Source organism: Haliotis asinina, chromosome 1 (genome assembly GCF_037392515.1).
Source record: "Haliotis asinina isolate JCU_RB_2024 chromosome 1, JCU_Hal_asi_v2, whole genome shotgun sequence".
NCBI lineage: Eukaryota > Metazoa > Mollusca > Gastropoda > Lepetellida > Haliotidae > Haliotis > Haliotis asinina.
This window is the reverse complement of record NC_090280.1, coordinates 3,074,572-3,087,969: the sequence shown is the minus strand read 5'-3', so window position 1 is coordinate 3,087,969 and position 13,398 is coordinate 3,074,572. Positions and strand designations below refer to the sequence as shown.

At 43.5% G+C, this 13,398-nt stretch overlaps 1 protein-coding gene across 1 annotated transcript; it reads right to left on the bottom strand.

Annotated features, from left to right (window-relative positions):
- Positions 1 to 4,565: 4,565 nt before the first annotated feature.
- Positions 4,566 to 10,785, bottom strand: LOC137277754 (probable endochitinase). The gene is made up of 6 exons (XM_067809712.1): positions 10,668 to 10,785; positions 8,249 to 8,317; positions 7,229 to 7,409; positions 6,910 to 7,049; positions 5,142 to 5,316; positions 4,566 to 4,930 (listed from the first exon to the last, which is right to left on the bottom strand). The coding sequence occupies exons 2-6, from the start codon at positions 8,307 to 8,309 to the stop codon at positions 4,693 to 4,695; spliced, it is 795 nt and encodes a 264-aa protein (XP_067665813.1). The 5' UTR covers positions 8,310 to 8,317; positions 10,668 to 10,785; the 3' UTR covers positions 4,566 to 4,692.
- Between the last annotated feature and the right edge of the window lie 2,613 nt (positions 10,786 to 13,398).

The window sequence follows — 13,398 nt, the reverse complement described above, 5'->3', positions numbered from 1 at the left end:
CCGCATGCAGAATGTTACCGCCGTTAACACCAAGTAGGGATACGTCAGCACCTGACAAGGAAGTCATACACTTGTCTGTACCCATAGACAGTTGTAGCCAGGTGTTAACCTCACGCATCCATGTCTACCGTTCATGTTCACCCGACTATCAGGCAAGATCACTCGTGTGAGATCACTTTCCTTGCAGGCATCATCCAAGGGTAGGACTACTTGCAGCCTGAAGATATGTACTGACATAATGCTCTGACATCGGGGCGTTACACTATTCCTTTCCGTCTTTCATGTCATATATATACAAAAAATAAGAAAAAATAAACATAATAATAAAAAACCCTTCCCAATCCCATCGGGTTTCCTTCCGGTCCTGATGCGTTTCCATGGTCTATGTTACTATCAATTATCAGACCCTCGGGGGAGATCGTATCTCACACAGCACACCCTCATCACCTCGCACGTATGCAATCATCCTGCCTGCGTGGGGCGATGTACGTCGTCCTGATACCTATGTAACCCCAAGGTATGAGTCTTTTATGCCTTGTTGGTTTGTAATATTTTTGTACAACGCCGTTTGAGTGTTTGTTTTGTGACATCAGACACACAGAATACAAGATAAGCTGTATTTGAGTCAGAGCTTTAACGGTAATGTTTCTAATGCCAGAAGCCCCGCTCTATATACCAGGTATTGAGGGTGTAATATTCCCGTGTCTGCATTAATGTGTATGTATGAAGAGTACAGAAGCTCCCGGCCATGGAGTCATGGAGAGATTTGGTTGTACAAGTATCTATACATCAGCAGGGATACACCTGCACACCTAATCTGTGGGACCTTGTTAAAGAAAGTGAATGTGTATAATTAAACGTCGCGTTCAGGTACACAGACTGGGTTGGCGGGTGATTTGGATACCCAAATCGGCAGGTTGTTTTCTGAGAACGGGCTGCTTTGCGTTTGTTACATTTTCTTCAACAAGTAATCTACCTATGGAACTATCGCCCACCTGGCTTCATATCCTCCATGTCAGTTCTAGGATTATACGCACTATGCAGCTATGTATATGTTCTCCTTGTTTCAACTCACATGGCGACATATTTGTACGAGCGATATCTGTCACGTGGCAACATACTGGTGCGAGTAGCATATATCACATGGCAACATACTGGTATGAGTGGTATATATCACATGGCAACATACTCGTACGAGCGGTACATATTACATGGCGACAGATGGGCAAGAGCAGTACATATCACATGACAACAGATTGGTACGAGTGGTATATATCACATGGCAACATACTGGTATTAGCGGTACATTTTACATGGCGACAGACTGGTACGAGTGGTACACATTGCCTGGCTACATGTTGGTGTGAGTGGTACATATTACATGGCTACATGTTGGTGTGAGCGGTACATATTACATGGCCACATATTGGCAAGAGCGGTATGTAATACACAGTGACATATTGGTACGACAGGGATAAATCACATGGCGACAGATTGGTACGAATGGTATATATCACATGGTGACATATTGGTACAGGTGGTGCATATTACATGGCCACATACTGGCAGCAGTGGCATATATCACATGGCGACATATGCATGTATACCCTCCTGGTTCTGAATGTGATATCCAAGTTAGCTGATACGTACCCCGGTCTTAGAAGGGACCAAATCAATCGGGCACATAATTAGATTCCCTGGAACCAACGCTGATATTAGGGGCGGCATAACAGGTGCACAAAAACATCTTACCCCAACAACGTTGGACTATTGTTGCTCGTACTATCGATCACTGGATGTTCAGACACTTTACTTGTGGTCATGTAGCCAGAATTTAGATACAACAAACAAAGAAAACATCAGTTCAGGTGAACATGATTGACGGAGTACAGCTTAGCGAACTCACAAATATAGTCAGCCAGTCGGGAACATTGATAGCTGAGATCCTAGTCTGTTGCTAGTCAGTGGAATGGTTGGTTTTGTTATTTATATGTATCCCCCTAGCCAGGCCATATTAGTCATCACATCAGCCGGCAGCTAAGAAAAAAGTGCAACCATAGTCGTGACATTTTATTTAGACAAAATTTTAAAGCCCACCCCACAGGCACCAGCACCACACCGCGTGCAGCCCACGATTCTACATATCCCAACTTAACTGCAACTATGGCAGTAGCTACATTGAGAAACGTCCCGCCCCGTTGACAGAAGACTCAAAGAATAATAAACATCTGCTGGAATAGCTGACAATACATTCCACTGACTGGCAACCAAGGTCCACGATTGGCGTAAACGGAAAGTACATGAAGCCATCAAAATTAAGAGATTAACCCAAGATATTAATGGAGATCAAGATGTATGTATCCCGAGTGTCTGGAACATCACAATAGCCACTTCTGTTATCACTTGATTAATTGTATATCACTCTGGTGTGTTCACATCTCCTTATCATCATTCTTTATATAACCCCTTTGATCTGTCCTCTGTGATTAATTGTATATACAGGTCCTTCTCTGGCTTCCTGATGTCAACCACATACTCGTCTTATATAATCACCATCTTCTAAATGCCTCCGAAGAAACGCACAAACACAGATTCGGTAAATGTATGACCACGTGAATGTCCGGGCTAGATTAGGTCTTCAGTGTCCCATGTGTGTCGTAAAAGGCAGTAACGGGATCTGGGGGTCAGACTAGCTGACCTGGCTAACACATGCCAGCGTATCCGAATTGCGTAGGTCTATGCTTATGCTATTGATCACTGGATTGTCTGGTCCAGACTGGATTATCTACAGACCGCCGCCATGTTGCTGCAATGCTGGTGCGTACGGCGTGAAAAACAAACAAACAAAGAAACAAAATATAAGTGTGTATTTCCTGGTTTAATTGTTTCTTTTCCCGCGACCAGTGAAGCAGTCTACAGGATTTTTACGATGCCATGTTTCATGTGTAAATACACGGCTTTGTTTCAGTACAGATGTAAAATAATTTGGTTGCAATGTAATACAGTATGCAAAACAGTGCATGGAGGACTGAGATAGAAAGGCGGACGAACACGTCAGTCCCCATTTACGCGTGCACTGGGGGTCACAGCAAGTGAGTTTAGTTTTACACCGCTTTCACGATATGCCAGCAATATCAGGGAGGGGGACACCAGAGTGGGGAATCAAACTCGAGTCTTCGATATGACGACATTGATGTGACGACAACATGCTCTCTCTAAATCTGCTGTCATGAGACGCGAACTGCGCTGTTATAGTATGACCAGAAATTACTGAGTATTTTAGGAATATGTTTAATTGGATTTTGAGTATAAACAACCTTGACCAGCTATCAAGTACTTGGTTTCATTCAAGAGAGACAACTCCGTTAATCCTTCTTCAGTTGTTTGTGAAGTGTCATCGCCCTTTGTTTACTTGCCAGCCGACATTTTCAGTGACCCTTGGTATGGATGGTTTAGAGAAGAGGAAGTTGATTTTAAAGAATTATAAAGGACATCAGGTCGGCTAAAGTGATTTCTAGTAGAACCGGCATCCCTTTGTCCACTGTTTATCGTGTTTTGAAAAATATTGCATATCGATATGGCACTGAGCACCACGGACGCGCGGCTAGGCCCAGATGATTGAAATTAAATGTTCCAGCAGGACAAGGACCAAAAACATCGTTCAAAGCATTCACACTCTGGTTTCGGACCCAGTGTAGAGCATTAGATTGGCCGAGCTATAGTCGTGGCGTGAATCCAATAGAAAATGTTGGGGGACTTATGAAGGAAAATTTCATTAAGACAAACCTCACGAATATTGCTGAAATGAAAGAACAGGTGGTCCTATATTGGGACAGCATGGATCACGACTTTCTATCTTCTTTGATCAGTAGTATGCGTCGCCGCATTGAAGCCTACATTGCTGGACATGGTGACTTGACAAAATACTAACTGTTCATTTGTCTTTGAATCTGGAGTTATGTTCTGCTTGTATTCACATTTAACACGTGAATAATTAGTGAGAAAAAAAATTTGAAAATTTACAATCTTTGAATTCTCAATAATATATAATCATACTATGTCTGTTGTGATCTTCTCGCGGAGTCTGTTGAACAACATGAGTTTGTCTGTGAGATATTTAATTGTTTTGCAGGTTGGACGTAGTCTTAGAGTAGCAATGGACCAGATGGTCTTGTAGTGTTCGTGGACTGGGTGATCTTAGACAGGATGATCTTGTAGTGTTCTTGGGCAGGATGGTCTTGTAGTACTGTTAGATATGGTGGTCATGGATCAGGTGCTCTTGTAGTGTTCTTTGACAGGGTGGTCTTATACAGGGTGGTCTTGTAGTATTGTTAGATAGGGTGGTCTTGGATAAGGTGGTTTTGTAGTGTTGTTAGATAGGGTGGTCTTGGATGAGGTGGTCTTGTAGTGTTGTTAGACAGGGTGGTCGCGTTGTTACGGTGTTGGTTGTGGTTTGTTTCAAAACAAGTGCTGAACAATATTACTCCCTCCTTTACGTTCTAACACACCATGGCCATGAATGCTACAACGAAATATTGCGAAATAACGAATAATTTGGCCTCGAGTCCAAAGTCCAGTTTTAATTGAAAATACCAAGAAGCATTGTGTACGTAGTCCGTAGTGTTTACCTAGACATTTTCAATTAATACCATTTATTTGTTTGTTTTAACAGCATGTATCAGGTACATTTCTCTACCCAGCGTAGAAGCAGGTAGATGACACAGCGATACACGCCCCGACGCTGGTATCGTACCACAATGCCGGCACGGCACATTTCATTTTGTATGTAATTCCGTTAGAGCAGGTGGTAAAGCCGTGACAGGTGGAACATGACTGGTAATTTCCGCTGGGACGACCTGTACAGTCGTCCACACAAGTCGTTTGATTAATGCCTTCCTCCACGGAAGACGTCAGGATTGGGCTTGAACTCCTGAAACACACGATATTTTGAAAATAATCGGTATCAATAACACAATAAAAATATATGAAATAAAAAACGCTTAGGCCGTTCATCATTAAACCCCGTTTGCTCACAGCCCAACAGCAAATGGGATTTCTACATTTGTCCCGTCGAACCTACCAAACACAATTATATCTGTACGGTCACAACACGTCATGCATTTCTGTGCGATGCCACTTACCCACAATTCACTTCGTCCACACGGAAGCAGTTCCCGGCCACGTGGCTATATGCAAGGCCGCTTGTGCATGTATGGAAGACTTCATAACTACCGAAGCAAGTTCGAAACTCCCGACAGAAGCGACAGTCCGGATACACGGCCAGTCCCACGACTCCATTACAGTCGTTTCTGCATTCTGTAGCAAGGCATAAGTGTCACTAGCTGTGAATGAATCACTCATATAACCCGGTTTGTGTGCTTCTCACTTTGTCCCCAGTCAGATCAAATACCACCACCTGTTTACGAAAGGAACGTTTTGTGTTGGATTTGTAAGATAGCTCACTATCGAACGGGTAATCATTGTAATGGCTGATCTTGACTAAACGAATCTGCACCGAGCAATCCAGTGATCAATAGCACATTGTAGGTTGTTACTGGTCCCTTCGAGCTCAGGGTCAAAACCAAACATTGAGGGTACATCAACCCATAGGCCCCAAGGGATCAGTGAACAACGTATTTATCTTACCGAACATGTAGTGTCTGAGTGATACTTATTGCGTATGAGTGACACCCGTTGTGGCTGAGTGATATGTATTGTTTCATTGTTACATAAAATGATTGGATAACCCGTGCCTACACAATACAACCAAACGTTTCATTTTTACATAAAGTAACTGGATAGCCCCTGCCCACACGTTACATAGTTATTAACCGTTCAATTAAGGACAAGACTTGTAGCTCTCACGTCTTTAAGTTTAGAACCTGTTGTGATGAAGAAGAACAAATATAATTGACAGACAAATTATCTACTGCAGAGATTCATTTCAGAGTTTTAGCAAGACAGGAGGGGTAGTTCTGGTTCATGTTATCACGGTACTGCTGGAATAACCTACCTGTGCATTATTTGATGTTATACCATCTTTTAACGCAATGAGAAAATAACGTATTTCTGGTGTTTTCATTAATCCCTATCTAACTGTTGTCTGGATAATACCGAAATGTGTATTTTATGACGCCAGGCATCGCGACACGCCCTTGAAGATATGTGGTGTCAAAGTCAGTTCACAAGTTCAGTATCGAGTGAGCCCACCATTGGCGTTAATGTAGCCTGACAACGAAGCGATGTCCGAGTCAACGCTGGTCCCAATTCAGCTAACGTCAATGGTTTATTTGGGTTTGACGTAAACGTCGCTACATTTTATCCCAAGCGTGCTCTACAGGGGAGACAGGTCGACAGGGGACGCAGCTCGATAAGGGAGACTTTCTCCTGTCTCGTGTAACAACACGAGCGACACTGGACGGGAAATATCTTGCTGAAGCTACGTCTCTCACCTTAAATGACCGACGGCAATTGACAATACGTTCCTGTCGGTGACAACAGAGCAAAATTGGACGAATTAGAGTCCGTCGTTACCGTATGTCATGACACTGTTGAGAAATCGGGTGTGTGTGTGCACACTACATCTTCGCCAGCGTTTCAATGGTGAGGGCGTGGGTGGATGGTGGATAGCTATCCAGGTGCCAGAGAGTTTTGAGCCAGCATGTCTAATTTGTCCATTAAGTGTGAAATTATTCTGTCAAATTCCACTAATAATGTGCCAACACCCGGACGCGACTTGTCGTCTCTACATGATGACGATCTTGGTATGGTATCATTGCATAATAAAATATAGTGAGACGAGACGGCAAGGACCAATGCGTACTGCACGCCGCTCTACTTTAGGAACATGAAACAGTATCCTTAAAGTATAGATATAGGTAACTTCGTTTATTGTGGATAAGAAATCACCTGGAGCTGGTGGTGGTGTTGTAGTAGTAGTGGTAGATGACGTTGTTATTGGCGAGGTTGTTGTTTGAGGCGTAGTGGGTGATGTCGTTGTAGAGGAAGTTGTTGCTGGCGTTGCTGTGGACGTAGGTGCTGATGTTGCCCTGGAGAATTAAGTCAATCTGATAATAGTTGATTTAAGTGTCCAGGAAAGCCCACATAAAGGGCCAACCTTAAATAGCAGTCTCTCCTTTTTACATTATATATGAAACTTATTTTCCATATTTAAGACAGGACTGACAGGACTGAATTGTGCCGTCTACGACAACACGCTGAATCTTACCCACACTTGGCATTGCCTGGGTAATCGCAGTTCCCTGCATCAGCATTGAACGTGAGTGTCAAGGGGCATCGCCTCCTCAACATCCCACTCTTCTCACATCTGATGTAGAAGTCGCAGTCGACACAGTCGGGGTAGCGCATGCCGTCATCGATCGCTATGCCTTCGCAGCTTGTGATACACACTGATAACGAATGTCATAGTTTGGGGTTAGTGAGTAAGGAATGGAGGGAAGGAGTATAGTGGGACTGAAATTAAAAACAAGAAAAAACAACCTGTCCCCATCTTAGTTGGTCGTTTTTTTCATGCTATGAAAGCTGGCAGTCCGCGCATGGGGTAACCATTCACTAGTCTCGTATTCATCGCTGACAAAGCTAGACCTCAGACTTGTAGACCCGTCGTCTCCCATTGCTGACAAAGCTAGACCTCAGAGTTCACGAACAGTCGTCTCCCATTGCTGACAAAGTTAGACTTCAGAGTTGTAGACCCGTCATCTCCCATTGCTGGCAAAGCTAGACTTCACAGTTCTCAACCCGTCATTGCCTCGTCTCGTGGACGCGAAATTCGAGCTAGAGATATTCCTGTTCCAAATCTGTAGGAAATGACACAGACACTCCCTCCCGGAGGAATCCGATGCTATGAATACGACGCTCCATTACGAGAACAAAGGGGAGACTTGCAGATGTTATCCACGTCTGCGCTAGATACACCAGGTAGTGACGTCATCGAAAGAAGCCAATTGTGTCACAGTCATGACTGGGAATGTCTCTGTGACCATACTATCTAGCATTGTTTATACTCACGTCTTTTTGTATTTCCACACTGCATGTAAATTCTTACCAAATTTCAATTTATATTTTTGGTTTTGCTTTATACAGAATAACAACAAAACATATACAACTAAGCGTATATTTGTTTTACATATGATTATAAAATGTGCTTAATAAGTATTCCTGTGTATATTTGTGACATTTTACAACATTTTCTCTACTGATATGTGGAAGACGCCACATTGTTACTTACTGGCATGTGAGACGGTCGGCGACAGCACCAGGAAAACCGTACAGTACCACACGGAATCCATGTTGAAGTCTGCAAGCAGAACCCAGTATAGTTAGTGAGTGAATGAGTTTAGCTTTACAAGTCACTCAGCAATATTCCAGCTATATGGCAGGGGTCTGTAAATAATCGAGTCCGGACCAGATAATCCAGTGATCGACCTGGGCAATCGGAAACCGATGGCATGTGTCAACAAAGTCAGCGAGCCTGACCTGTACCTGGAGGGACACAGGGTGTGAACGGGTACAGATGAGTTTGACGTCATCACCTGTGTAGTGCAGCGTAAGCCGAGCTACGACGAAATATTCCATACTGTTTAAAATTACAGTTTACACATTAACCGATGTACTATAAAACAGAATTCGTAACGAATGACATCATTACTGTCATGAGTTCAATAAATGATGAATCTCCGTGTAAAATGGCGAATTCTTAACCAAACTTGACACCAAAGGGCATCTCTGCACGTGCACGATATTTACAAACTCGTCGATGATTTGTTGCAGGATCTTCGTGTCATTCATCTGTAGGTTTGCAGTTGTTTTCTCAAAGTCAGTGGAGAAATTCATGTTCGATGTGCTGTGTAAGTGAGTCTAAACTTCTAACGGGTATGTATGTATGTGTGTGTGTGTGTGTGTGTGTGTGTGTGTGTGTGTGTGTGTATGTGTATGTATGTATCAGTCAAAGATTCGATATAACTACCACAGGAGACAACAAATGGTATGGATTTACAACTTCTGTAGTGTTTACAACACGACGTTTCAGAGCTACTTCTTGTCCCTTCATCAGGGGAATGACATGGTATGGTCATGAGCAAAATGATATAGTGTGTAAGGGAAGCCAGTGAGATAGTATTTGCAGATGAGATATACAGAGATCAAGAGGATTAACTGAAATGTTGATATACAGGATATAACAAGTGTTTATACAACTAGAAGGATAGGATTAACTTGATAGGATGATTGGAAGCTAGTTATGAAAACAATGATAGGAAAACACATGATGGTATAGAAGCCACTTATGTAAACAATATTAGGAAAAACACATGAAGGCATGTACAGTGATAGTGGAAAAACAAAGAGATACATGTTCATTGATGGCCATATTCTGTGCACCACGCATTTGGTAGGAAGACACCCTGATCTCTGTTAATTTCCGGTTTGGAGAGGTGGATCCAGATGGCCTCCGTCAGTTTCCTTTTTCGCCAGTTGTTGATGTTGACGGCCAAAATGTCAGTGTCCTTCCAATTTATGGTGTGACCGAGATTTTTGATGACATGCTCTGATAGTGCTGATTTCATATCCACGTTTTTGACCGATGCTTTGTGCTCTTTGATACGAATGCACAGGGGTCTGCCTGTTTCACCCACGTAGCTGCTGTCACATGAACATTTAACTTTGTAGTAGTCTGTCATAGGAGTCAGGTAACACTGTACCATGTTTCATTTTGGTCCACCTTCTGTTGAGGCTTTGCGGATGTATTTACAAGACATTTCGATGTGGCTTACTTTTGCGGATGGAGAAGCAACGAAAGGACGTGCGGTCGAGTCTTGGAGACAAGAGAGAAGTTGGTTACGCCTGGGTGTGGCAGTAGATTCAATATGTCGCTCCCATCAACTCCGTCGATACAGTTGATGACGTAGTGATGCATCACAGATACAATCACGTGTTGGGGGCCCAGGTAGTGGCACCAAATACACTGGTCGGTTTGCTTTTTGTACACCGCAACCAGCAATATTCCAGCTATTTCGCGACGGTCTGCAACTAAATAAATCTTGACGAAACAATCCAGTAACCAAAATCATGATCATCGGCCTGTACAAGTGAGATGTGGTCACTGAGCCTGACCACCGGATCCCGTTACTCATCTCTGATGACAGCGTGGGTTGCTGAAGACATATTCTAATTCGGACCTTCAACGGTTACCAACAACACACAATCCCTGATCACCTGGTGTTCAGTTTATGACCTCTAGCAGCGTTAGTCAAAAAGACATTGAACAGGCTCTCTACAATGTGGACCAATATGAGTAAGTTTTACGACGCTTTTTAACAATATTCCAGCGATATCACCTCGGGGAACACCAGAAATGGGCTGCAGAATTGTACCATGTGGCGAATCGAATCCCGGTCTTAACAGTGACCTGCGGGACTTTCAATCCGTGGAATCATGGATCGACATACAGTGCCGGGCTGTCATCCAGGTCAAGTGAATGGGCATGATGCGATGTTGAGAAATATTGTAAAATAGTCCTTAAAGAAACAGCGGACATTGACAAGAAAAGTCGGTCCGTCACAAACGTGCAGTGGTTCGTGTAGTAAATATTTTACAGATCTGTTTGTGAAACCGTCACCATGAGATTGGTAAACTAGTGCTCTTCCTACCTTTAACCCGTGACTAGCTGTTTCAGACTCCAGTATAGGCACCCTCTGTGTGTCGACGCTGTTTTCTCTCCAGCCAAACGGAACCCTGACACATATCCGGCGGAGTGTCTGTTACTATGCAAGTCACGTTAGACGGTGGGGTTATCTGCTCAATAAATTTATGCCTCTGGCAAAGTGTTTATATGAAAATGTTGTTCAGTTTATGTTTCAATTTATGTCGCCCAGCTATGTAAGAAATGAGGGTAATGTTATCTATCGCTACTGTAGTTCTCACGGTCACCTGTCGTTACTGTAGGTCTTATGGTCACCTGTCGTTACTGTAGTTCTCACGGTCACCTGTCGCTACTGTAGTTCTCACTGTCACCTGTCGTTACTGTAGTTCTCACGGTCACCTGTCGTTACTGTAGTTCTCACGGTCACCTGTCGTTACTGTAGTTTTCACGGTCACCTGTCGTTACTGTAGGTCTTATGGTCACCTGTCGTTACTGTAGTTCTCACTGTCACCTGTCGTTACTGTAGTTCTTATGGTCACCTGTCGTTACTGTAGTTCTCACTGTCACCTGTCGTTACTGTAGGTCTTATGGTCACCTGTCGTTACTGTAGTTCTCACTGTCACCTGTCGTTACTGTAGGTCTTATGGTCACCTGTCGTTACTGTAGTTCTCACTGTCACCTGTCGTTACTGTAGTTCTTATGGTCACCTGTCGTTACTGTAGTTCTCACTGTCACCTGTCGTTACTGTAGTTCTTATGGTCACCTGTCGATACTGTAGTTCTCACGGTCACCTGTCGTTACTGTAGGTCTTATGGTCACCTGTCGCTACTGTAGTTCTCACTGTCACCTGTCGTTACTGTAGTTCTTATGGTCACCTGTCGATACTGTAGTTCTCACTGTCACCTGTCGTTACTGTAGTTCTTATGGTCACCTCTCGATACTGTAGTTCTCACGGTCACCTGTCGTTACTGTAGTTCTCATGGTCACCTGTCGTTACTGTAGTTCTCACTGTCACCTGTCGTTACTGTAGTTCTCACTGGCACCTGTCGTTACTGTAGTTTTTACTGTCACCTGTTGTTATTGTAATTCTCACTGTCACCTGTCGTTACTGTAGTTCTCACTGTCAACTGTAATTACTGTAGTTTTCACTGTTACCTGTCGTTACTGTAGTTCTCACTGTCACCTGTCGTTATTGTAGTTTTCACTGTTACCTGTCGTTATTGTAGTTCTCACTGTCACCTGTCGTTACTGTAGTTCTCACTGTCAACTGTAATTACTGTAGTTTTCACTGTTACCTGTCGTTACTGTAGTTCTCACTGTCACCTGTCGTTATTGTAGTTTTCACTGTTACCTGTCGTTATTGTAGTTCTCACTGTCACCTGTCGCTACTGTAGGTCTTATGGTCACCTGTCGTTACTGTAGTTCTCACTGTCACCTGTCGTTACTGTAGTTTTCACTGTCACTTGTCGTTACTGTAGTTCTCACTGGCACCTGTCGTTACTGTAGTTTTTACTGCTACCTGTCGTTACTGTAGTTCTCACTGTCACCTGTCGCTACTGTAGTTTTTACTGTTACCTGTCATTACTGTAGTTCTCACTGTCAACTGTCGCTACTGTAGTTCTCACTGTCACCTGTCGTTATTGTAGTTTTCACTGTCACCTGTCGTTACTGTAGTTTTCACTGTTACCTGTCGCTACTGTAGTTTTCACTGTCACCTGTCGTTATTGTAGTTATCACTGTCACCTGTCGCTACTATAGTTCTCACTGTCACCTGTCGTTATTGTAGTTTTCACTGTCACTTGTCGCTACTGTAGTTTTCACTGTCACCTGTTGTTATTGTAATTCTCACTGTCACCTGTCGTTACTGTAGTTCTCACTGTCAACTGTAATTACTGTAGTTTTCACTGTTACCTGTCGTTACTGTAGTTCTCACTGTCACCTGTCGTTACTGTAGTTTTCACTGTTACCTGTCGTTATTGTAGTTCTCACTGTCACCTGTCGCTACTGTAATTCTCAGTGTCACCTGTCGTTATTGTAGTTCTCACTGTCAGCTGTCGCTGCCGTAGTTCTCACGGTCACCTGTCGCTACTGTAGGTTTCATGGTCACCATTCATTCATGTAGGTCTAATGGTAAGCGGTCGCTACTGTAGTTCTCACGGTCACCAGTCGCAGCTGTACATCTCACTGTCAACAGTCGCTACTGTAAGTCTCACGGTCACCTGTCGCTAATGTAGCCCACACGGTCATTTGTGGCTGCTGTAGTTGTCATGGTCACCTGCCGCTACCGTAGTTGTCATTGTCAACTGTCATTATTGTAGTCACAGTCACCTGTGGCTGCTGTAGTTGTCATGGTCACCTGTCGTTATTGTGGTTGTCACGGCCACCTGTTGCTACTGTTGTTATCACGGTCGCCTGTGGCTGCTGTGGGCTTTGGTCGTGGGAGGTTTCGATCATCCGAATTCCAGAGAACCCAAGAGAATTACTAGAATCCGTAAGGTATCCCCTTGGTTTAGAACCTACAGATGTCTTGTCGCAGATCACGAGGGTGCCCCGGTTTACCTTCAGGAGTACAACCCTTCTGACGCTCTCTGTAATATCCCTATTCCACAAAGACCATGAATCTCCAAAATCGCCACGAACTGACAAATTTTAGGATTCGTAGTTGAATCGTAATCAGTTCGTGAAGTTCGTACTTAATACATGATACCGTCATAGTTTGTTCTTGCAATTCTTGAGAA